The following is a 25,180-nucleotide window of genomic DNA, read 5'->3' as shown; positions in this document are numbered from 1 at the left end:
TAACGTATTACGTCGCGAAAATGTCTGTCTAAACACAGAGCGGGACAGCAGTATAACGGCAAACTGGTTAGGGGAAGGGTATCTTTCTAACTCCGTTCGATGATAGTTTTCAAACATATGCGTTGCACCCTTGATAGCAAATTGGGCCGCTTCACATGCAGTACTAGCCGTTCTTTAGTGTCGAACTAGTGTTAACAATTTCCAACTGGCTTAGAGTTTAATTTTTATTTGGGTTTGTCTTTCACTAGCTGTTAAAATAATTCGCAATTACGGTTTGTCTTCCTGACCTTCAATTCATGATGGAAAGTAAAATGATTTTAACCACGTGGCTACTCTTAGATGAAAGCAAAAGGCTCATTCGTGTGAGGCACCCAGCGGTTTACTCATTTTGGTTTTTATGTGTTCAGAAGGGCTATTCGCCCCAGAAATTAGGATTAAAAAGCGGAGAAAAACCAGCGTGTTCTTTGGTGTTTGTCACCTAAACTTATGTAACATGAGAAACTTAGTTTCTTTTGTTTTAGAAGAGATGGAAAATATCGTAAAGAGACCGAATAAAGGCGAACTAAAATGTCCAGAAAGCAACTGAAGCTCGTAAGTTTAGGGAATGTGCAGCAGTCAGTAGCATATGCAAATAACCCTAGCCTTTTTTATAAAGGGGTTGAGGCCAGAAGCGAAGCTCATCTAACAATAGGCCATTGTTGGACTAACAATAGCCTATTGTGAAGAGACACATGTTAGGTACATGTTAGGAGGGCTTCGAGAATCTTGCCACTGGAAACGATCTTGAAAAACAGAAAAAGATATTTAAAACACTTTTATTTCTTAAATTTTTCCGTTTCTGGTTGAGTGCCCACGAATTTCCCTTGATGTAGGATTAATTGGTCCTGATTGGTGATTCAGCTATCAGCTATTTTAAAAATCAGACTTTTACTTCGATATTTCGATCAGCTTGTTAATCGTTGAAAATCTAGCAGACCCTCGATTGTTCACCTCTTATTGAAATAGTTTCGTCGTTAGATGGTCCTGAAGTGCAAATCTTTCCCGATCTAGGATCAAAATAAGTTTTCCTTTTTTACCATCCTGCTCTTGCTTCATTGGTGCGGCTTGAAGCTTGACACAATGTCCAAGAACACCGACTTTCAGCGCTGATTTCTTCGGATTCGGTCTTTGCTCAACGCATCCGACCGGTTGCTTCTGGTAGGCTTAAGGCGATTTCGTTTCAAATAGGTTACATGCAACCATTCCGAAGAAATATTTCGAATTACTGACTGATCGGCCGCAGAGTTCCAAGAAAAGTCGGAACAGATTGTCATTTGACTCGCTCACTTTGCATAAAAATAACTCAGTGCTGCCAACGGTGTTTGATAAACACTGAACAATGCGTACTTCTGATTGAACAAAACTTATTTCTTAGAAACAAGTCGAGTAAGTCAGTGGGAAGAGCTGGCAGACACTCACTGCTTCAGCTTTCCTGGAGAAAGATATTAAAGTCCGCATATTTTTGTTTTCACCTGAGTCGCTTTCACCAATTAAATCACCGCTACCTGACAACTAATTATTATGAAGCGGCTATTTACAAAACAACGCGTTTGAATTATGTAAAGCGGATGTTAATGAAATTCAAGTTTTTTTTGAAGGTGAAGGATCAAGCTCAGAGACTTGTTTTATTTCTCTTGTTTTAGAAAAGAAAATGAAATAAAGACAGCGACAAACATACGCAGGTCGAAGTGTTTACCGTACAACATAATGGTATGAAACATGCGACAACTACCACTCCAAAGGCTAGCGCAGGCAGCTGGGGGGAGGGGGTGGGGAGATACGGGCAATTTTGCGTGACACTGTTGTCAATGATCGTTTCCCGGAAAGCCGGACTTCGGCGATGAGCATTCGCTTTGACGGAGTTTGCTAGTAAATCGAATCGTGCGGTGTTTAGAACTTTGTTCTGAAATTTTGAAATGTCGCGCTCGGTGAAAAAGGTCGACAAAAGAAATTTTGAAGTCGTGATCTATGAAGAAGATTACAAAGAGCTGTGTGCACACGTCCTGAGAAAACCAAACATTGAAACAGGAGGAGATCTGTTCGGTTTGTGGGCTGGCGAGGACAAAGCTGTTATTGGATTTACTCTGGGTCCCGGCAAAGGATGTAAAAGAACTTCAGTTTCTTTTTACCAAGATGTAAGATACCTGGAGGAAGTCGGTTCATATTTAACGCAGAACGAAGGAGTTTGCCACATCGGAGAATGGCATTCACATCATCAACTTGGCTTGGCTCGACCCAGCGGTGGAGATGAGAACACAGTGTGGAACAACATGCCGACATACAAGCTGTCCAGGTTCGTGATATTTATCGCCAACATAGAAGCCTCTCGTCAAGACTACAAAGTGAACATCGGCTGCTTCCTGTTTGAGATCGACAGCAAAGGGAATCAGCTTCCGGTGTTGCAAGGAAAGTTTAAAATTCTACACTCCGAAAATCCGTTTTCCCGGAAAAAAGGAGTGAACACGAAAAGAGACAAGGGAGCAGAAGAGAAGAGAGGTGATGACTTTAACATCGACATCAAGAATTTAGAGCTGGAGGAGGGAGGGAAAACACCACACGTGGTCATAAAGCGACCAGTTAGAAACAAGAGAAATTACCCTCCAGATGATGACAAAAATGTCCCACAACAACCTCCTAAGGTGAACAAGCCCCCAAACAGTGTAACACAAGAGAGAAAGAATACAGTGCCTGGTGGAAGCTCTGGGAGAACGACTAAGGTGAAAACGCCTGAACCTGAAAAGGGAGATGAAAGTGAGCTGGGTCTCTCAGCAGAGGCTCAGTCGCAGCCAAGCGTCCCAGAGGACTCACGCACCCCTGAAGACAAGGGCGAGACACCGACGGGTGCAACAACAGGTGCATCAGTCGAAGTAGAAGAAGAAAGAAGAGAAGACAAAGAAGCAAAAGACAAAGAGGAAAGAGAAAAGAAGCTGGGAGAAGAAGAAGACAAAACACTGCAGCCCCAATCAGAAGAGAAGAAGAAAAGTGAAGATGGCAATGCTGGAGATCAGAGAAAGGAGGCGAAAGATGATTCAAAGATGAAACCAAAAGAAGGGAAAGTGAACCGTAAAGTGTCTGGGGGAACAGAGAGCAAACGTCCTATTCCCCCGGTGGGCCAGCAAGGCAAAGGTGCAAGCGCTAAACCTGCAAATCCAAACGTTAAAAAACCAGGAGGAGGTGCATCCCCGGGAAATGTTGCAGGGAAAACGGCAGACAAAGGTGTCAGGAATCCAGTTTCAGCGGGAAAAGGAGATAAAAAGAAGAAGAAAGAAAAAAAGAAGAACCAAAAAACCCGCACCCCTCAAGAAAACGAAAGTGGTAGACAAGAAACTCACCTCTAGAAGGCATGAATTAAATTGATCCCTTCAACTCAAATCATAGTTGTTCTTAAGGAAATCGTTTGAAACTGATAATTTCTAAGGAATCCTAAGTGAACTCATATATCTCATTCATGAAGTTTTAAGCTTATTCTACCCGAAACATAGCTGTCAGTTTCGTTATGAAATTAGTGTAAGCATAAGAAACTAGAACTGTTGATTAACTTTGAAAAATTTGATGCGACAAGAACTTCAGTATGCATGTAGTGAGCAGCGTGTTTTTAAGTACCAGTTGTACGTTTATTAAACCGTGAAAATCCGGGACACTGAACCGTTTGCTGTTTAAAAAAACTTCAGTGGCCATTCGCCTTCTTCTTAAGCCAACTCAAACAATCTCGAGCTTTTACTCCGACATTTAGGACTATTTACACTGCCAAGTACCGTAACGTTCCAAATATTAGTCTTGGAATTATTTTCGCCAAAAACCCTTTTTTCACAGGCTAATTTCCGTTGTTGAGTGAGGCGGGGGGGGGGGGGGGGGGAGGGATCAGGGCGACTTCTCTTATCAGAGTCTGAAGATTGCATAAGACTTGCATTCGGAATTGTACGACAATCGTCCCATTTGTGAAACAATCACAAGCACGTGATCTCAGGATGACGTCAGGCTAAGACCACGAGCTCTTTCCATTTGTCCAAGTACTCCAGTTTGAAGTTTCATAAAATTTAGCTTCCAGGCGGAGTGTAACAGATTTTTCCGGTTAACATACCACAACCAACTTGAAAACAAACCCGTTTCTACGTAAACCAAAATAACACTATCAACTTATGTCGGAGAAACTGGACGCGAGTAGGAATGGCCGAATTGAACGGAACGTTCCGGTTTTTCCGATTGTCTGGATCGTTTTGACAACCTCCCGAGGTTGTCACAAAATTCCGAAGTTTTATTTTAGGAAATTTCTCTTTTATTTCATTCCTCACCCAACATTTCGGAATTTTTGGTCGAACGAAAAGCCCCCACAAACCTGGTAGGGTTAGGCTTTCAGGCGTTCTCCGTTCCCGATTTTCTATTCCGTAATATCTTACCGGTCACCTCCTCACACCATTGATCGCAAGGTGGGCCTCTCCCAGTGAATTTTATTATTATTTTTTTAAGTTCTCAGTTGTGCCTAAATTATTGTAAAGTTTGCCTTTCCGCATTATCTGTTAAAATCCGATAAGAGGTGACTGGGCTTGTGACCTTGAATCTCAGCGTTGGATCTCAGTTCTTTTCATAACATCTTGAAGTGAAACTTTTAATATCTAATATGAAGTTTTCCACAGAGGATTAATTACCAAGATAAAAATGGAAAAAACTTGATATTTAGAAGCATTTCGTTTTCGACGAAAAAGGTTTAACGAAAAAAGTTGAAAAAAAGGGCTCCTGGCATGACGGAAAGGTAAGGTGAGGTTACGGTCGCACGCCTTAGTGGCCCACACGGTTGTTACTTAACCCGATTTCTGTAGCATGAAGCAACTAGGACTAGGACTACTGCTTCTCTCCCTACACCTGGGTGAAAAGAAACAATGTAGAACAAAGTTTCTTGTCTAAGGAAATAACACAGCAGTAAAGCAGTAGGCATCAACTCGGCAGACGCACTTTGACTCGTCATGTCACGCAATCCTCGTTGCTATAAATATGAAATTATTTTGGGAGGTTTAAGAAATGCTTTTTTTCCGCTTAGAAGAACAGCTGATGTACGAACAAGAGTTTGCTCTTTACGAGGCATACAGCCCTAAAATTCTTCTCTTCCCACACTCAGCCCATGCAACGTTTTCTCTGGTAAACGAAGACCTTGCGAAAGCCGAGGGATATTCCTCTCCTTGTTGACGTATTAGGCATTACTCCTATGTTCAATGCCGGAATCGACAATTTGCGACGGAACTGGAAGATTTTGTTTAATAATGCTAGCATACCAGAATTCCCACGTGGTCACGGATTGAATGCTTATCAACCTCGAATTTGAGTTAATTATTCAAAGTGTCTGCCATTTTCTTCCCGATGCTGCTTTGCTGCGTGGATCCTTTCTTCGTCGCTTAGGCCTGGGGTTACAGTGGCAACTTCGTTACAGAGGATAACGTGGAGGTCGTTACACTAAAACATCACCGAACTAAAAACAAATGAACAAGCCATTATTTATAATTCTATACTGTTGGCTGGAGTATTGTTTTTATAAATGTGGTTTTACAAAGCGATTAATTTTGAGAAATGTGCGTAAAGGAAGAAGAAATTATCCTGAGAACTATTGCACTCGAGAAAACGATTTGCTCTTATGTGATGTTTGTGACCATATATCATCTCTTTAGAATTTTTGCATCTTTGCGATCTAAATTGCACCGCAAATTAAACATATGATTCTTGGCTACTAATTTTACATGTTTAAGAAAGTATAACATTCTTTAAAAAAAAAACTAGAAGAATAAAATACTCACGTTTTACCCAGAACACTAAATCTTCATTCTCGACTCGGCTTGACCAAGTCAGTCGCGTACAAAAGGGGGAAGAGCTCTAGGGTCGACAATGGCTAAACCTACCACAAGGGCTCGAGCATGCGCAACTTACCGCGTTTGTGAAAATTTTCTTCCTCTTCGATCTCGTTCCCTCGTTTCTCGTGCCCACGTTTCTTTTGGTCAGCGCCAAGACACCAAAAGAAACGTGGGCTCTGGGAACGAGATTGCTTCCTCTTTCCTCTTATGTTATGTTCCAACCGTTGTATCATATCTTACAGTCCCTATAAACACCAGAAGGCCACACAGTTTACTGAATGGTTGCTAGTTCACCGAACAAATGAAAAAAAGGTAAGTACCTAAAACAATATGAAAACGGTTAGAAATTCAAAACAATTCTTTAACACATTCACAAGAGTTCATCCAAAAAAAAATCGTCAATGAATTTCATGTTTTTCACGGCTAAGTATATCTTTAAAGGCGGCTCGCCTCTCGTAATGCCTTGGTTATTTCATATAATTTTACGTCTTTCAACTTAGAAAATATCCTTTGGTATAAACATTGTCTCACGGACAAGTAAATCATAGCACAGTTCTTATTCAGTTTTCTGGACGCCCATTGAAAGGCAATGGAAAGTTGTGTTGTCGTGTAACGTTTTCGAAATAGAAGCAAAGCCAATGAATTGGTGAAATGCAAATGTAGTAAAAAGCAGACAATAATTTTTCAAAGAAAAACTTGTTTGGAATTTTCAGCAAATTTAAGCGAACTAAATTGTGACCTAAAATTCGATTAGCCCTAGTAATCGAATGAAATCGAAATAATGTTAAAAAAAATAGTTTCCATTGCGCTCGAGACTGTTGTGCAAAAACAAAAATTTAAGCCTTGATCGTCGATTTCAGAGTTCGATCTCAATTCGTACCATATTGTTTTTTGTTTTTTGGAGTTTTTGAACCTTTTCAGTGGCTCGGTGAAAGGAATTAAAAAAAAATCTAAATCCAAACAAATTAAAAGAATAGAAAAATAATGTTACGCCAGCTGATGATTTGAATTATGAAGGCTGAAACGCAAATAAATGGCGATTTTCGAAAACGTGCTGAGCCGGCTTGCCCTTTACACCATTCGTATTTCTTTTAACCAATAAAGACATTGTAATCTGCTCATTGATTCAATAATACTCAATGATCAACTGTAATTGATAACTGCTGGTATCAAATCGGTGACCAAAAATTGGCCTTTATTTTAATCGAGTGTTGTTTTGAGTTCAGAATACCAGCGATATACCAATTTGCATAAATGCTCAATTAATCTGCCCTAAGCATTTTAAACATCAAAGAGGTATTATTGTTTTGCCTCGTCATTAGTAGGTGGTTCAAATTTATAAACGGCATCAGTAATAGTAACATTTGGGTAATCTTCAGATAAGGAACGCTATAAACTAATGGGGACCCAACCACACCACCAAAGGAAAATACTTATGCACGTTTCCTTACGAAAACAGGGTTTTCTAATGCCGGTCGTATCTCTTAATGGCTTAATTCTTTTGACTTTGATATTAAAGCTTTGTTTAACTTAACGATTCCTTTCTAGCATAGTAAAAATGAAAGATATCGATAAAGATTACAAGCAGAAAACTCGATTTAAAGAAAGGGACCCTCTGCTCCAACATTTTGAAGTTTAGTTGTTGTTAAAATTAGAATCGGGTTCTATTCTCGCAATGATTGCAACAAACAAAACGTCGCGAAACTCGCCGAGTGGTTTTAGACCCGATAAAACACTGTTCATTGAGGTACGTTATTTTTGTCTCAGTTATGCCGCAACAAAATTGTCAGACAAGTTGAAAAAACAAATGTTTAGTGTAACAGAGGCTGAAATGCATTACTAACAACACCACAAAGTGTTAGAAAGAAAGGACAGAAAAAAAACCCCGCATTTTTCTGCAATTAAATATTGGGTTGACTTCGTAAATCCTCATCTCCCCAATGTAAAATTAAAGCAATCCATTTACATTCAAACCACGTTATTACAGACATCCGGTTGGGATCAGAAAAAAGTATCCGTCTTATCGAGTGTCCTTTATCAATATAAGCGGGTTAATATTAGGAAAAATGTATGGGATGAGACCAAGAATACTGTCTGTGATACTCCGAGGTGTGTGTATTGAGCGGGTGTCCGTAAAGTAAGCGTGGTTCCACTGTATCGGCCTCTGTTCAGGGTCGAGCTGACTCCAAGGACAACTCCTGCCCACTTAAAACGCTATGGTGGATAAGGCACGTAGGTAGCCTCTCTATTACGTTAAAAATACGCCAAATATTGTAATGAGTTTTAGAGTACCAGCAGTCGCCTATTTTTCCCTAAGGATAACACAACAAGAGGAACATTCAAGCGCGCAAAAATAAGGGACCCAATCGCAGTCTAGCTAAGTTGCTAAAGAATTCTTCGTTGCCTGTCCGGCATTGATGGAAATCTTTCGATTCATCTCCAATTCTTTCAAACTGTTTTGATGATATACAAAGAAGGGGAATTGTTTATCGTTCGATTAAACTTTGGTTTGTTAAAAGCGTTCCTTTATACATGTAGATGAAAAGATGAGATTTTTTGATAGAACAAGAACATTAGATTAAGAAAACACTCTTAAACTCATCATGTCATGAGCTGGAGCCAAAAAACATTTTACTCTTCGTTATTCCATGTTTTTTACAAGGTGAAATTTCATCTTTCCTTAATATATCTTACTCTTACAAGTTCATTGTAACTTCTGCTTCTAGGACGGCAAAAGCACAGGCAAGATGACAGCTGTATTCGAAACATTCACCGCCGTGTCCTCCATATTTGGAAGTTTTGGTGTAATCTCCAACTTAATCATTTGTATCCTGTATCTCAGAAACCGTGAGCTTTTAGATGCTCCTAACATCTTCTTCTTCAATATTGCACTTGCCGGTTTTATTTACTCAACAGTGGCACTTCCTATGCTTGTTTGGTCTAATTCACAAGGCCAGTGGCTGTTCGGAGCAGCAGGCTGTACCGGTTATGCCTTCGTGACGGCTTTATTTGGCCTTGGGTCTCTAGTGCATTTGGCTGGCGCCTCGTACGAACGATATGTGGCTATCAAACATTTTGTCAATAGTGGTGATGGCACTCCATTCGACAGGAAAAAAGCCCTGCGTCTTTCCTTGCTGCTGTGGTGTTACTCGTTCTTCTGGAGCTTGATGCCCGTCCTTGGTTGGTCGAGTTACGTGGAGGAGGGAGTTGGAACGAGCTGCGCTGTAAACTGGACATCATCAGAAACAAGCGACGTTTCATTTGCCCTGTGTTTATTGCTGACGTGCTTTGTACTGCCAGTCACAGTGATCGTCTACTGCTATTACAAATGCTACAAAGCATTGTCTCAGTTTGCTGAATACGCCATGGAGAACTGGGGTGAAAGCGAACGTGTTACCCAAGAGCTGCTTGAAGCTGAGCGAAAAGTGGCTTGGGAATCATTTGTCATGACAATTGGGTTTTTGATTGCTTGGACCCCTTACGCTGTCGCCTCGACTGTGGCGATGATTAACGCAAGTCTGGTCAGCAAGGTGGCCGCTTCCATTCCAGCCTACATTGCCAAGGCTTCTGCCTGTTATAACCCATTCATCAATTTGTATATGAACAAGGAACTACGCAGAAAACTGGCGATATTATTCTGTGGGGTGAACCAAGCAGTACATCCTCATCCTAACGTCCCTGTCTGAGCAAAACCCCTGGACGGGAGGGGAGGGGACTTTACATGGGAAGGCTCCACCCCGGGGATTCAAACCTTTTCCATTTTATACACCATTGTTGACAAAAAAGGTAACCCTTTTATATACCTTCCATAGAAAACGGTACCCCTTGCGAACACCTATACTACAGCTCGAGAAATCCCTACCCTTTTTTATATACCTTCATCCTGAAAAAGGTACTCCTTTTGGATGGTGCCTCCCCGTCTAGTCCATTTTAGGGAGTACCTCCCCCCCTCCCCCACCCAACCCAGCCAAATTAAAAAAAAAAAGAAAGAAAAGAAAAAACATGAAAATACAGCGATGGTGAAAGGGATTGTCGAGAGACTATATGGTGGACAAGAAGGCAGAAAAAGCATTTTCGTTTATTATATGTTTGTATTGGTAGTGGGAGTTGGAAACCCGGTCGTGTTATTTTAGGATTAACTCGGTTAACACCAAGCACTTCATTTTCCTGGAAGAAAATGCTTTCAGAAGCGAATTTTTAGGGGGTCAAGGGTGAAGAAAATGTCAAAGTCGAAAATGAAGGTCAATAACGGTTTGAGAAAATCTTTGTTTACTAGTTGTTTAAATGGATCAAGTTGATGGGTCTGACTTCTTTATTGGTTGAGCTGAGCGAACTGAAAACGGGTGTACGCTTTGAATGATCGTAAAAAAAAAAAAAAATAATGACCGGAAAAAATGCCTTTTACTTGAAGTAAAAAAAAAGAAAAAAAAAACACTCGAAAAGGTACCAGAATCTTAGAATCTCAGAATTTTAAGCTTAAGTTAAAGAAAAGTTCAAGTGAAAACTAGAGGGCAAAAATCGTTTTGGAAAATCTTTATCGAATCGTAATTAAACTGAAATCAAACTTCACACTTACCCTGAGTTAGCCTCAGAACAGCTGGATCCTAGAGAGCTTTGAGATAGACACATGGAGACAGTTTGCATATTATCAAAGCATGAGCCTGTCGATTTTGGGGCAAACAGCTGACCGAAATATTCTCACCAAGTATCATTTCCGGCTTTCAGTTTTCACATGTAAGGTCACCCTGCACCGCACTGTATTTGAAGGCCGTAAGCCTGTTTATTGATTTTTATACTTTGCACAAGCACCAGCATTATTGGCGAGATGGGCAACCTTTGCCAAATTACCAATGTAGATGTGGAACAGGCGCAAAGTGAAGGATATAGTTGATGATACAGGCCCGTAGCAAGGCTAAAACAACTGAGGGGGCTGAGCAAAATGGCGAAACAAAACTTCCCCCCGTCACTCAAAAACAGAGTGATTTGGGAGTTTAAGATGCAACGAGAACATCAAAAAACCCCGGGAGATTTAGTAAGTAAAACAATACCTTTGCACCCTGGATGACATTCTTAGGTAAATGTTTTTGCCTTTTCTTTATAACGTGGACTAAGTTTCCTAATTTCACGTTTGAAGGAGGACGTAGACAAACGACGACAAATTTTTCTTTCTCTTTTTAAATTTGGGATCGGGCAGCAAGAATCCGACTGCAGGAGAATTTTTTTTCCTCTGGGCCGGGTTGTTCGAAAGCCGATTAACGCTAATCCACGATTAGAAGTTAATCGAGGCTTTCAGCTCGCTCGTTAAAAATGGGTTTAAAGGCTAATTTCGAGCCAAAGGTAAAGAAAAGTCTAAGTAAAAACCGAGGGCTAAAAATTTTTTGGAAGGATCTTTATCGATTAGCAATCAAACTCGAATCAAAGTTCACGTTAATCCAGGATTAGCTTAATCGGGCTTTGAACAACTGGGCCCTGGTCTTGAGGACATATTTGTGTGGCTCTTTTGTGTGACAACGCGGGGACACTAAATTGTTATAAACTAAGGACATTTGTATTGCTTAAAATGAGCGGATGTCTTAGGCCCGGTTCAGACGCCGAACTTTTCATGAGCCGAACCTAATAACTCGAATTAAGTACATGAAAAGTTCGGCGTCTGAATCAGTTGAGAACGGCTTTTTCAATTTGGAACGGCTCAGCCGTTCTTCCCGCCTGGCTCAGCCGGGAATTTCGGCTTTGGAACGGCTTTGATTCAGACGTCGAACTTTTCATGAGCCGAACCTAATGCATAAATTATTATAACGTATTTCAAATAAAAAAATTAAAAATAAAAAAAAAAAAAAAAACGCTAACATTTCGATTGGTTTTGCTTCAAGTAAATTAAGTTCGGCTAATTAAGTTCGGCGTCTGAATCAAAAGGCGGGATTTTCGTGATTTGGGCCGACCTTAATTTGAATTAAGTTCGGCTCATGAAAAGTTCGGCGTCTGAACTGGGCCTTAGAAAACAAATAGTTTATTTCGACAGCTTTCACGGCTTCAGATTGGTTGATTTCAATCCATTTTGATTCTTATTTCCGATTCACAAGATAGGATTTCCTGTTAGCGAAGGAAACTGACAGGTAGTAAACAGACTATTAAAGGTTGTGAAAAGGCACTTGCAGCGTCAGAATTCAACATTAATTTGTTTTAATTATATTTTTTTGGGCACATTGCTTTTTAACTTCCAAAAATTCTGGGGGGGCTCAAGCCAGCCCCTGCCCCTCCCCCCGCTACGGGCCTGTGATAGGCGATGATTGGTCATGATGATCAATGGTAGTACTATGATAGTGTGTGACGGGTTTCAACTACCATGCACTGTTTGATCAGGGATTTAGGCACGAAAAGTGATTGCGCAACCATCCCGGAGAAATGTTATTGAATTTATGTCTGATCCGCCGTAGAATTCCAAGAAAAGTCGGAACAGATTGTCAATCAGTCACTTGCTCCTCCCCCTGCACAAAAATAACTCAATACCGGAAGTGTTTGATAAACACTGGAAATTGAATAAAACTCATTTCTCAGAAATGTTTTTATCATTTCACTGATTATATTATGTGAGTAAAAAAATGTTTGCAATGACTTTGAATAGGATATTTCACACAGTTCTAATGAAGGGTATACGTAATCGAATACATCAGTGTGACGGGCTTTCATGCAGTCACTGGTTCAGATTTTCTAGAGAAACAAAACGAACCCGCTTTTCATTCAGGTTCCACTCCATCGAGTTGCATGCAATACTTGTTCAATCACCGCTGCGTGACGGTAATTTAACACGAAGCCACGCTTAAAAATTAACATGTTTTGAATTATATTAGCGTATGTCAATGAAATTCAATTTTTGAAAGGGGTGTTTACCTATATAAGAATCTGAGACGTTTTTGAAATAGAATTCGCCTCAAATAAAAAGGAAGTGAAATGACAGGGGGTCAGACTGAAACAGGACGTAAAAGATCATCGTGTGAAACACAACTGCCACTTCAGGATGCTCCAGTTTTTCTTTGAAGGAGTACGACAAAGGGTTGGCTAACGGGGGGAGGCAAGGGGGGAAATGGACTAGAGGGAGGGGGTAGGGTAAGTAGTGGGTGGGTCAGAAGGCAAGAATCAGTTTGCGTGACATCAGTAGCCGTTTCCCGGAAAGCCGCACTTCCGCGATGAGCACTTTCGCTTTGCCAGTGTTTACTAGTAAATCAAAAACGCCGCACAGTGTCAGAGAACTTGTGCTCGGAAATTTTAACATCTATTCTTTGAGATGTCGCTCTTTCCATGGGAAAGAGCCAACGGCAGGAGTTTTGAAGTCGTGATCTATGAAGAAGATTACAAAGAGCTGTGTGCTTATGTCCTGAGAAAACCGAACATTGAAACAGGTGGAGATCTGTTCGGTTTGTGGGCTGACGAATACACCGCTGTTATTCAACTCGCGCTTGGTCCGGGTGCTGGTTGTAAAAGAACTTCGGTTTCTTTTTACCAAGATGTAAGATACCTGGAGGAAGTCGGCTCATATTTAACGCAGCACGAAGGAGTTTGCCACATCGGCGAATGGCATTCACATCATCAACTTGGCTTGGCTCGACCCAGCGGTGGAGATGAGAACACAGTGTGGAACAACATGCCGACATACAAGCTGTCCAGGTTCGTGATTTTTATCGCCAACATAGAAGCCTCTCAACATAGCTACAAAGTGAACATTGGTTGCTTCCTGTTTGAGATCGACAGAAAAGGATATCGCCTTCCGGTGCTTCAAGGAGTGTTTAAAATTCTACACTCCGAAAATCCGTTTCTCTGGAAAAAGGGAGTGAATGAAAGAAGAAACAAGGGAGCAGAAGAGAAGAGAGGTGACGAGTTTAACATCGACATCGAACATCTGGAGCTGGAAGAAAGGGACAAATCGGCACACGTGACCAAGAAACGCTCTGTGAATAACAAGAGAAATTACTCGCTAGAGGGTGACAAGAATGACCGACAGCAACCGAAGGAGAAGAAGAGTCGCAATACTCCAATCAGTGGAGCAGAAAAGAAGAATGCACAGCGAGTTGGACGCTCTAGGAGTGCTGATACAGAGGAAACATCCAGGTCTGAAAGCAGACATGAAAGAAAGAGGCTCTTAGGAGAGGATCACCTGCCGCCAGGCAACCCAGACGACCCAGAACCTGCTCATGGTAAATTCATGGTAGAAATGAACGTTTTAACCACAGAACCAACACCCGCAAGAAAAGAACAAGATGAAGAAGAGAGAAGAGAAAGCGAAGAAGTTGAAAGCACAACTGAAAACGCAACTGGTCGCCGGCATCCATGGTTATGTCCCCCACAGATAGGTGGTTGTATAGTATCTTAAGTTTTCAATTCATGAATTGTTTACCAATGTGCATTGCTAGTAGCTTGTTCGATTTGTTCGATATGCACGCCATATTTTATGAGATACAGTTGATCTTCCCCGGTGAACGGCCATCCCGGGTACAAAAGTTGGTGGTCATTGTAAAGAGGTCACCCCTGTGGGAAGTAGGGTTGTAATAAACTTGCGCGTTATAAATTTTGTTTTTTTAAATTATAATTATATAAAGTGATACGATTTTTTATGTTGTTTGCTATAATTATGCTATAGTTTGAAATCAAAGTATAGATAATATGCTTGGCAAATAATATCAAGTCACATCGGACTTTTCCTTTTCAGGCCCCACTCGCGCTAATACGCCATACGGTGATTTCCTGAATAACAAGATGCCTGCTATACTGGCATTACGCGTGATGCTGGGGCTGATTCATTTATTCCAACTGTATGCTTCGCCGATTGATAAAACTATCCTCGCTAATGGAATAGCTTGAGTCACGACGATCGCGTTACGTTGTTTCCCTTGCGTTACGCTACTCAGGGTTTCAAGAGAAATTGCGGGAATTCCATTGCGATAACGTAAGCTTCTCAATGACCTCTTTTCAGTCTCGCGTCGTGGTCCAAGACTGTCAAACAAAGCACGATTCCTTCGCCAGGAATTTACCAATTTCCACCGTTTTAAATGTTGGGTGCTTCTTAGAAGTTATTCTTTCGATTTGCCGCTTCAAAATGGTGAAATTTCCGTTTGAAAACGGCACACTTGAGTCCAGAACATGTTAACAATATGGGGCCAAATTTAATCTGTTTTTAATAAATAGATCAAATGATGCGTTGACGTCACACAGGTAGGGGTGAGTGGGTCCCCTCCCTCGCGATATAAGCGACAAGAATGGATTTTGATTGGCCTGCTTCTGTTGAAGACAATCAGAACAATACACCCCGAGTAGGAGAGGGGTGAGTTTAATGAATAAACAAGATGCCTGCTATACTGGCATTACGCGTGATGCTGGGGCTGATTCATTTATTCCAACTGTATGCTTCGCCGATTGATAAAACTATCCTTGCTAATGGAATAGTTTGAGTCACGACGATCGCGTTACGTTGTTTCCCTTGCGTTACGCTACTCAGGGTTTCAAGGGAAATTGCGGGAATTCCATTGCGATAACGTAAGCTTCTCAATGACCTCTTTTCAGTCTCGCGTCGTTGTCTAAGACTGTCAAACAAAGCACGATTCCTTCGCCAGGAATTTACCAATTTCCACCGTTTTAAATGTTGGGTGCTTCTTAGAAGTTATTCTTTCGATTTGCCGCTTCAAAATGGTGAAATTTCCGTTTGAAAACGGCACACTTGAGTCCAGAACATGTTAACAATATGGGGCCAAATTTAATCTGTTTTTAATAAATAGATCAAATGATGCGTTGACGTCACACAGGTAGGGGTGAGTGGGTCCCCTCCCTCGCGATATAAGCGACAAGAATGGATTTTGATTGGCCTGCTTCTGTTGAAGACAATCAAAACAATACACCCCGAGTAGGAGAGGGGTGAGTTTAATGAATAAATTAATGTACCGATTTGTAGCTACGAGGAAGAAAAAACAAGATGCCTGCTATACTGGCATTACGCGTGATGCTGGGGCTGATTCATTTATTCCAACTGTATGTTTCGCAAATTTATAAAACAATCCTTGCTAATGGAATAGTTTGAGTCACGAAGATCGCGTTACGTCGTTTCCCTTGTGTTACGCTACTCAGGGTTTCAAGGGAAATTGCGGGAATTCCATTGCGATAACGTAAGCTTCTCAATGACCTTTTTCTGTCTGCAATCGTGGTCTAAGACTGTCAAACAAAGCACGATTCCCTCGCCAGGAACTCACCAATTTCCACCGTTTTAGATGTCGAGTGCTTCTTAGAAGTTATTCTTTCGATTTACCGCTTCAAAATGGTGAAATTTCCGTTTGAAAACGGCACACTTGAGTCCAGAACATGTTAGCAATTATGGCGACACAAGTTTAATCCAGTGTTAATTAAATGATGCTTTGACGTCACACAGGTAGGGGCGAGTGGGTCCCTTCCCTCGCAATATAAGCGACAAGAATGGATTTTGATTGGCCTGCTTTTGTTGAAGACAATCAGGACAATACATCCCGAGTAGGAGAGGGGAGAGTTTAATGAATAAATTAATGTACCGATTTGTGTATACGACGAAGAAAAAAAAACAAGATGCCTGCTATACTGGCATTACGCGTGATGCTGGGGCTGATTCATTTATTCCAACTGTATGCTTCGCCGATTGATAAAACTATCCTTGCTAATGGAATAGTTTGAGTCACGACGATCGCGTTACGTTATTTACCTTGTGTTACGCGACTCAGACTATTACCGGAAATGTGTGAAATTCCATTACGATAATGTAAGCTTTTCAATGACCTCTTTTTAGTCTCGCGTCGTGGTCTAAGACTGTCAAACAAAGCACGATTCCTTCGCCAGGAGCTCACCAATTTCCACCGTTTTAAATGTCGGGTGCTTCTTAAAAGTTATTCTTTCGATTCACCGCTTCAAAATGGTGAAATTTCCGTTTGAAAACGGCACACTTGAGTCCAGAACATGTTAACAATATGGCGCGACAATTTAATCCGTCCTTAATAAATATATCAAATAATGCGTTGACGTCACACCGGTAGGGTTGAGTGGGTCCCCTCCCTCGCGATTAAAGCGATAAGAATGGATGTTGATTGGCCTGCTGTTGTTGAAGACAATCAGAACATTACATCCCGAGTAGGAGAGGGGAGAGTTTAATGAATAAATTAATGTACCGATTTGTGACTACGAGGAAGAAAAAAAAAAAAAAAAGAAATCGACCCGTTTTTAGACACGGTATGCCCCTTCAGGGCATCCCGCGTAAAAAAAGAAATCGACCCGTTTTAAGACACGGTATGCCCCCTCAGGGCATCCCGCGTAAAAAAAGAAATCGACCCGTTTTTAGACACGGTATGCCCCCTCAGGGCATCCCGCGTAATTAATGTACCGATTTGTAGCTACGAGGAAGAAAAAAAAAAGAAATCGACCCGTTTTTAGACACGGTATGCCCCCTCAGGGCATCTCGCATAATTATAAATATTTTAAAATAGGACAAGGCTGATTTCACGGTCAGAGAAATGTATTTTCCAATATTTCGAAGGGCACGGCCTTTCTTCTTTAGGGTATCTATGGCAGAAAGACGTTAGAAGTTAAATAAGTTACAGTCATACCATAATAATTATAAACTTAATATAAGCTAAAGTATTGCAATAAATTTTATGGAGGGGAAGAAGGGGGGGGGGGGGGGGGGGTTGTGGTGGCCAAGGCGGACCATTTATTTTGTATGGCTGTACTGGTCCACGATCAATAGGAGCCGGATTCTTATTAGTTACGGACCGCAAAGATTGACAGCTCACAAATTTAATTCACTGAATTGTTTTTTGAAAAATGTTCACTGTTGAGACTGTATTGTACGGGTGTCCAATCAGAATGTGTGAAAATTAATCGGTAGGTCTGATAATAACTAATAACCTTTGCGCGTTTGGCCAATCAAAACGTTAGAAATCCATTGACTGTTGTCCCGCTCATAACACATATTCCTTTTCGGAAAAACGCCGAGACGAGTCCACAGACGTTTGTACGGCCTAGAGGCAATAGTGGCAAAAGTTGTCACTTCGGAGCCTCCGATTTTTGGTTAAAACGTTTGAGAACGCGTTATAAAAAGTTTAACGTAACTTTCCTTGTTTGTAGAGCACGGACTTGCTGATAAGACAGGCTTTTTGTCGGTAAATTTGTAACCATAAAACTTATCGAACTAACCTGTGCTGATAATGACTTCAATAAAATATGTATGACAAAGTGAAACATGTTTCCGGATGCTGAAGAGCTCTTATGGTTTTCACTAGTACTGAGTTATAAAGCATAGTTTTGAAGTGCTTTTGAACTCGATCAGCTGCCGCTTGGATATTTTAAAAGCAATTCTAACGTCCAGCAGTGAAAACGTTTTCCAAGAGAAGAAAACTACTGAAAAGCATTTTAAACAAAATTTTGGTAGTTGCAGCTATGTTTTTTAGCCCTGCCCCTAGACCGGTTTTATTTGTTTGTTTGTTTGTTTATTTATTTAATTGTTTTATCTCTAGAACAGGTTTTAATTTCTACTCATCAAACCATAATGTCTACCTCGTTCCCAGGGTCTCTCCTCTTCGTGTCCCAGCTGGGAGGTAAAGAGGAGAGATCCTGGGAAGGAGGTCCATCACTGCTGAAAATTCACCCAGTCAGACTCGCTTTGATCTTGAGTAAATTTGTGAGTCAAAGCAATGACGGATAATCTCGGGTAAATTAGTCTTTACACAAACAACCGAAATCCGTAAATAGAGCTTACTTTCTTTGTTTAACTTGGGTGGAAAGCTGGACAACCAAAAACTAATAAACAGTGACATTCGTTACACAACGAAAATTGTGTTCAGATGCATATGTTTACAATTTGAGCTCGTGAGTGTTTTGTTCCTTCTGGTTAGCTAGTTTAAGGACTTGGCAAAGAAAAAAATTAAATGCAAGCTTGCTTTTAGGTTTAACAGAACATAGAAATCTCATAAACCGCTGTAGCAAAATTTGACTGAAAAAAACAAAAAAACAAAAACAAAATGCTGGGAATAGTTTCAAATGGAAATCGTCATCATGAATCATGCATCCACAAATTTATTTTTTTACTGTCAGTACAACATCGATTGGTTGCTGCAGCTGCCACAATATAACTTGGAACATTTAATTGACTATTGCTTTTAGGAGGTCGTAAACACTGCCCATAGGTCTCGATCGTTGAATAAATATTATTTTGAAGTTGAAATGCTTGCTATGATCCCCTTTATTTTTGACGCTCCTGTCACTTTACCTTATGACATGAAACACAACGTACTTTAAACAAAACGAACTTTCAGCCTTTAGTTTCATCTCCTCTTCTAAGCTCAGACTGTTTTTTCATATTCTTAACTATCCTCTGTCCAAGACTGTTCCGGAAATTTTTTCCGAATTAAAAATTACGGAAAAGCTTATGCATTTTGTGCGTGCGAAGCCAGAAAGGGTGCCGATATTGGCTACTCGTTTATTGCCTAAAATTTTGTATTGGTGTAAATGTACATGTCAGGAGAAAGTAAGTCACTTTACATTTGCTGGTACAAACTGTCCAATATAAAATCCGGTGTTGAAGGTAACAGGAATATTGCTTGTGAGAATTATTTCGTTGTGGACAGCTGTTTTGAAGGCTTTTTTAGAATAGCCTGAGTCACGGTGTTTGTTTGCAAGTAGTTCTTCCGGCCTCCTTCAGGATATAAATCTCATCAAAATTGTCCGCACAATAAAAAACAGTGTGTTCCCTTGCACGCAGTCTTACCACGGTTTGTTTCTTTGGTTTGTAATCATGATGTCCATAGCCAAGTCTTCTGAAATCCTTTGATTATAGAATGTTTAAATGTAACAAAATTGTTTAAAAATAACACGAAACCTCATCCTAACACTATTAAAAAAACATGAAACTCATAAATGGAAATGTTTTTAACCTCCAAAGCTATACAAAAGAACGTCAGTGGCAGTTTCCTAGTTATAATTAGGTTCAGTAAATATTTCTTCCTAACTGACATGTGTTAAACAATGTGTTAAACATATATTTGCGGCCTGAATTTAGTTAAGCCAATATACCTCACTGCGAACAGCAGGTGATTAGCGAAAATTACATCTCAATCTTAATTCAGGAATTGATATAGATATCAGAAGTCATTTTCTAATTTAACGGGCAGTAGTTTGATCATCGGTGCGACATATTTGAAGCCGAGATGTCCTCGCTGGATTTAACTAATCGAAACTTGGCAACAGTCCTCATGGAAGCAAGTGTCTGTCTTGCAATGAACGCCATAAGCATCATAGGTAATGTTCTGGTTTGCTTTGCTGTGTACAAAAACCCCAGACTGCGTTCGACCATCAATCTGTACATCATTGCTTTAGCAGCCAGCGATCTGTTATGTGCAACGGTGGAGATGCCGTTGACTTCAGCCGTATTAATTACTGGAAAATGGAATTTCGGCGACGCCATATGCCATATTCAAGGTTTTGTTGATGTGTTTGCCACTTACGTTACTCCAGCGACCATGGGATTGACGGCGTTCAATCGTTACATGAGAATTGTTAAGACCAAACACTACAACAAAATCTTTTCACCAAGGAAATCTAAAATTTGGCTGAGCGGAGTGTGGCTTTTTCTCGTGATTTATCTGCTTGTATGTCGAGTGACGAATTGGAGCACGTTTAAATTTATTCCTGGTTATGCAGTTTGTAGCATTAGTTTTTCCAAATCAGAAAACAGAATCATCCATTACTGCGTCACCTTCGGTTTGTTTTTTGTGTTACCGTTTTCCATCGGTTTCTTCAGTTACTACAAAGTTTTCTTGAAAATCCGACAACACAAGCACAACGTAGCCCCGTCTTTGCAGCAGTCGAGTTCGCGAGCGGGGAGAATTTCAGTGCAAGAGGTTAGCATCAGTTATGTGTTGTCCTATATCGTGGTTGGATTTCTGATTTGCTGGGTACCAATGTGGACGTTTGTCATGTGGAAGCGTTTTTCTCCGGACACAGCTCCGCGAATTGTACAGTTATTTGTTACTTTTCTTTTATTTCTCAGCAGTACAATAAATCCTTTCATATACGCAGCAACAAATCGTGTTTTCCGAGAGGAATTCCGAAAATTACTGTGTTGCTGGAAAGTGGGAGGGATAGGACTTGAAACTGATTCTGGAAAGGATCACAGTCGAGGCAATAGAAAGAAAACACTGCAAGATGACACTGCTTAGGTTCCTGATGATCAACTGCGCTTAAAAACTGAGTGATGGCAACAACATACTGATCACACAAATATATCTCTTAAGTGTTGCCTTACTTACTTACTTACTCACTTTTCTGTTCTCTCTTGTTAGCAAATTTCTGGTGCATTTTCCTGATAGTTGTAATCTATCTACTAGATATACCGCTTCGTACTTTTTGTATCTCCATATAATTGTTTCAGTTTAGATTAAATTAAACTAAATTTCTAAGTTAGGTGGGTTAGGTCTTTTCTTTTGCCCAGAGTGGGTTGCGTGCATAGGAGAACCTTGAAAGGGACTGTGGATCCAATAAATAAATAAATAAATAAATAAATAAATAAATAAATAAATAAATAAATAAATAAATAAATAAATAAATAAATAAATAAATAAATAAATAAAATAGATAACTAACCAACTAACTAACTAACTAACTAACTAACTAACTAACTAACTAACTAACTAACTAACTAACTGACTAAATAACTAACTAACTAGATAGATAGATCAACTGCCGTTCTGAGGACAACACCGTGAGCGTCATCGAAACTGACAAATGCTTTGATTAAATGCCTAAATTTCCAATTAACAAATTTGTTCTGTTCTAATTGACGAGTACTTATTACGAGTTTGAAGGGACAGTATCACGCTATTTTAAGTAACACATTGAAAATCGAAAAGACGAGCAGCCAAGATATAATGACCAAAATTCCATTTAAAGACTATCAGAATGCAAAGAAACTATCCACGGATATTTTCGCCGGCAGATGACCGATGGGTTCAAATTTGAAAATGTCGGCCCGACGTTTTCAATTTTCGCTGTCGTAACGCACTAAAAATTGGTTGTACTATATTTTGGTTCGATCTTTCGTCTCAGTAGAATCATTATTAATATTTCTTTTAATTAGCGATTTAGAAATTAATTAACGGTGTTCAAAGTTTAAATTTAGTGGATTTTTTTACCAAAATCATGATATCTCCAAAAATATTGCTCCCTCAAGAAAGAGCTCTTATAGGAAGGGAGCCAACGGGAATTGAGATCCAGTGCGAGGCACCCACCGAAGAGCATTACCGATTAAAAAAGTTGAGTAATTTATCACGGTGAAAAGGACAGGCACGAGTGAGTGTACAATATAACGCTACGGGAAACATTTTGTAATGGCAGCCAATTGAAATTTGTAATGACTTGCAGTAGAATGTTGTGATACCGTATACGGATCGGGGGGTGTGTCAAACTGTAATGCAGTATTAACAGAATAATAGAATAGTTGATTCGGAAAACAAACAACAAAACACAAGCTAAAAACACATCCTATAAAAGGAGGAAGGTATGAGGTTCAGTCCTTGCATAAAAACAATTTCCACAACTTACATTTTTTAATTTTCAAATTTGAGGAAATTAACAGTAATTTTTGTTGTTGTTGTTGTTGTTGTAGTCCATGTAAACTAAACGTAAGGTGATATATCATATCTATACTTGTAAATAAAAGTTATTGACACCAAATATACTCGTATATAATAAAATAAAAGGAAGAATCTCAACGCCGACCGCTGTGTTTGATTAGCGTACATTTGCATTAAACTTGTGGTCGGAGTAAAAAGAAATTGAGTGTCCTTTTCCCATACAGATTTTAATTATCGTGACTCACATCTGAGCGGTGGAATTTTGTCTGAAATTGGCGTAGCACAGCAAAATAAACTTTGCGGTGCTGTGCCGGTAAGGAGTGGAAACGGATCTTTGTTTTACCAACAGAGTTGATGAATCAACGTACGCTTTTCATTCCAGTATTCGAACAATTTATTCTTGTTTTCCACGATATGCTTCCGCCAATGACGTATCTCCATTGCTCACCATATAAAACCACATACAACCCATATTCTTTGACTTCCTCTGACGAAGGGCCAATGCTCGAAACGTCAGCACTATAAACACAGTTGATAAAATCAGATATTCGTCTCCATTCCCCTGACCGCGCGACATAGCATCACAGTTTCTTCAGAAACCATCCCCTCCCCCCTCGTGATCTGTCCACCCCTTTTAATGATTACACTTCACTGAAGCTAAACCGCTAATACTGTTGCGTAAGTCACAAGTTGTTAATCCAAATGTGAGACCGGATCATTGTCAGCTCCTAATTGAAGCGAGCTCTCACGGTGGCCATAATCAGTTTAATTGCAGGACACAGCGCTGGCTGAATTATTGATTGCATAAAGAGTAATCTAACTCAAAATACTCTCAGCATGTTAGAACTTCAAAGTAACTTGCCCAGAAATAATTTTCTTTATATGTTACTTCAAATCGTGGTTTCGAGAGGAAGTCACATTGAGTGAAAATTAAATCTGAAGCTGCTGATTATATTGCAAGGAATCGATAAAAAAAACCGACGCGTATAAATTACACAGTATACGTAGGCACAACAAAGCATAGCAGGTGTGTTCATGAAAAGAAGCATTAATTTGCTGATCGGTTAACCCAAGCCATTAACAAAGAGCATGCTAACTTTGTCACCAAGATTTCGCTTTCAAACTTTGCTTTTGAAGTTTCTAGACATTGTGCAATAGCCCTTTTCACGGTTAACTCTGCTCATTTGAATAACAATGAAATATAGCATGTATGTGAGGCAATTTCGGGCTATTTTGTAAATTGCCTCGCATCCACGTTGGATAACATTATAATGCAAATGAGAAAAATCAACCGTGAAAAGGGCTATTGCATGTGTAACAAATTAACTTGTCTTTTAAGTTAACCATTTGGCTGTAATTTTAAGCTTTACACAAAATTACGCCAACTTCAGTATGCCCTTGCGTTATACATTCGGTAGATGGTTTTGTCGCGCTACATAAAAGTAAAAACATATTAATTTTGATGACAAAATTCTCGCTTTTGTCTTAAAAGTACCGATGTGTGTCGCTGGCAGTGCTTCATACACGTCCTATTATTTTCTTTTAGAATATCCGATCCCTGAATTGTCAAGAACTGCTCAGTCTTATTTACCGTTTCATGTGCATTATGTCCCCTCTGTGCTTTAGAATTCTTGTTAATTCTTGGGATGCTCTTTCTGCCCAGTAAGAACTGGAACCCTTAATTCTTTATTGCTTTATGCAGATATTCTCAAACCAGGTTTATAAAGAAAGCCAGGGGAAGTAGACTAATCAGACTTTTCCGTGATTCAGATTGTGTTTCCCAAGAAAAAATAAATAAACTAAAACCCTGCACAGCCTTAGTATAGCTAGCCTGGCTTTTCAGGATATGTCTTCCTAATACAGCTGTACTTACCCTTTACATAAGAAACTGAACAGGCTAACCCCGGCTTTTCAGGTCATGATGTTTTCCAACCACACTTGACAGCCTGGGAAAACCAAGCTTTACCTGGCTTTTCAGATAACCAGAGGTTTCGAGAAAAGCTTGGTAAAACCAGGCTTGCCAAGCTTACCAAATGGATTTGGGGGGTGGGGGGGGGGGGGGGTAGTTTCTAAAGAAACTGTGGTGCTGCCTAGATTGGGTTAGTAGAAACGAATGTTTGGTTTATCAACAGAGTTGATAACTAAAATTTGACTACTGTAAAGAGATTCGAGTGCTGACCGGTTTCAAGCGTTAGTATTTCGCCAGAGCGAATCGCTGTAATGAATGAGTAACGCTCAAAAGGTCAGCACTTGAATCTCTTTACGGTGTCCTATTTACCAAGCCCGTGGTAAATCTTACAAAACCAAACTTGACCAGGCTTGCTAAACGTTTTACTAGGCTTTTGTTGCAAAGGTAGGGTTCTTATTGTGTCGCCTTGTCTCAGACAGGCGCAGGCGCAGCCTCCTGTTTGAAGCCTTCCGAATCGGAGTCACACATATTTTTGTTTTCAGTTTCCTCTTCGTTAATTACAACGGCTACACACAAAACACAAAGCTAATGAGCTGCTAGTGGCCTGGGCTTCGGCCAGCCTTTCTGAAAACGTGTGCCCTGCTAAAGTTACGTAAAAGTGTGTCCTCTCTCCCCTTTTCGCTTGTTTTCCTTAACTGATATACCACTGCGTAAAGCACACCTTTGTTGGACCGATTGCCATCAGATGATTGCCTCGCTAAGAGAAT

At 40.2% G+C, this 25,180-nt stretch overlaps 3 protein-coding genes across 3 annotated transcripts; all 3 read left to right on the top strand.

The window, feature by feature from the left end:
• The first annotated feature begins 1,865 nt into the window (after positions 1-1,865).
• On the top strand, positions 1,866-19,762 carry LOC146463265 (uncharacterized). The gene is made up of 2 exons (XM_085084614.1): positions 1,866-3,368; positions 13,159-19,762. Exons 1-2 carry the CDS (start codon positions 1,956-1,958, stop codon positions 14,239-14,241), a joined length of 2,496 nt encoding a protein of 831 aa, XP_084940740.1. The 5' UTR covers positions 1,866-1,955; the 3' UTR covers positions 14,242-19,762.
• Positions 6,059-9,581, top strand: LOC146463266 (melanopsin-B-like). Its single transcript, XM_085084526.1, has 2 exons — positions 6,059-6,188; positions 8,603-9,581. Exons 1-2 carry the CDS (start codon positions 6,084-6,086, stop codon positions 9,560-9,562), a joined length of 1,065 nt encoding a protein of 354 aa, XP_084940652.1. The 5' UTR covers positions 6,059-6,083; the 3' UTR covers positions 9,563-9,581.
• Positions 19,763-19,912: 150 nt separating the features above from the next.
• Positions 19,913-22,646, top strand: LOC146463264 (histamine H2 receptor-like). The gene has a single exon (XM_085084527.1). It carries the CDS (start codon positions 20,081-20,083, stop codon positions 21,089-21,091), a length of 1,011 nt encoding a protein of 336 aa, XP_084940653.1. The 5' UTR covers positions 19,913-20,080; the 3' UTR covers positions 21,092-22,646.
• The last annotated feature ends 2,534 nt before the right edge of the window (positions 22,647-25,180 follow it).

Source organism: Pavona decussata, unplaced genomic scaffold, assembly GCF_977016875.1.
Source record: "Pavona decussata unplaced genomic scaffold, jaPavDecu1.1 SCAFFOLD_179, whole genome shotgun sequence".
In the NCBI taxonomy this organism is placed as follows: Eukaryota; Metazoa; Cnidaria; class Anthozoa; order Scleractinia; family Agariciidae; genus Pavona; species Pavona decussata.
The sequence above is the reverse complement of the archived record's forward strand: the minus strand, read 5'-3'. Positions and strand labels throughout refer to the sequence as shown.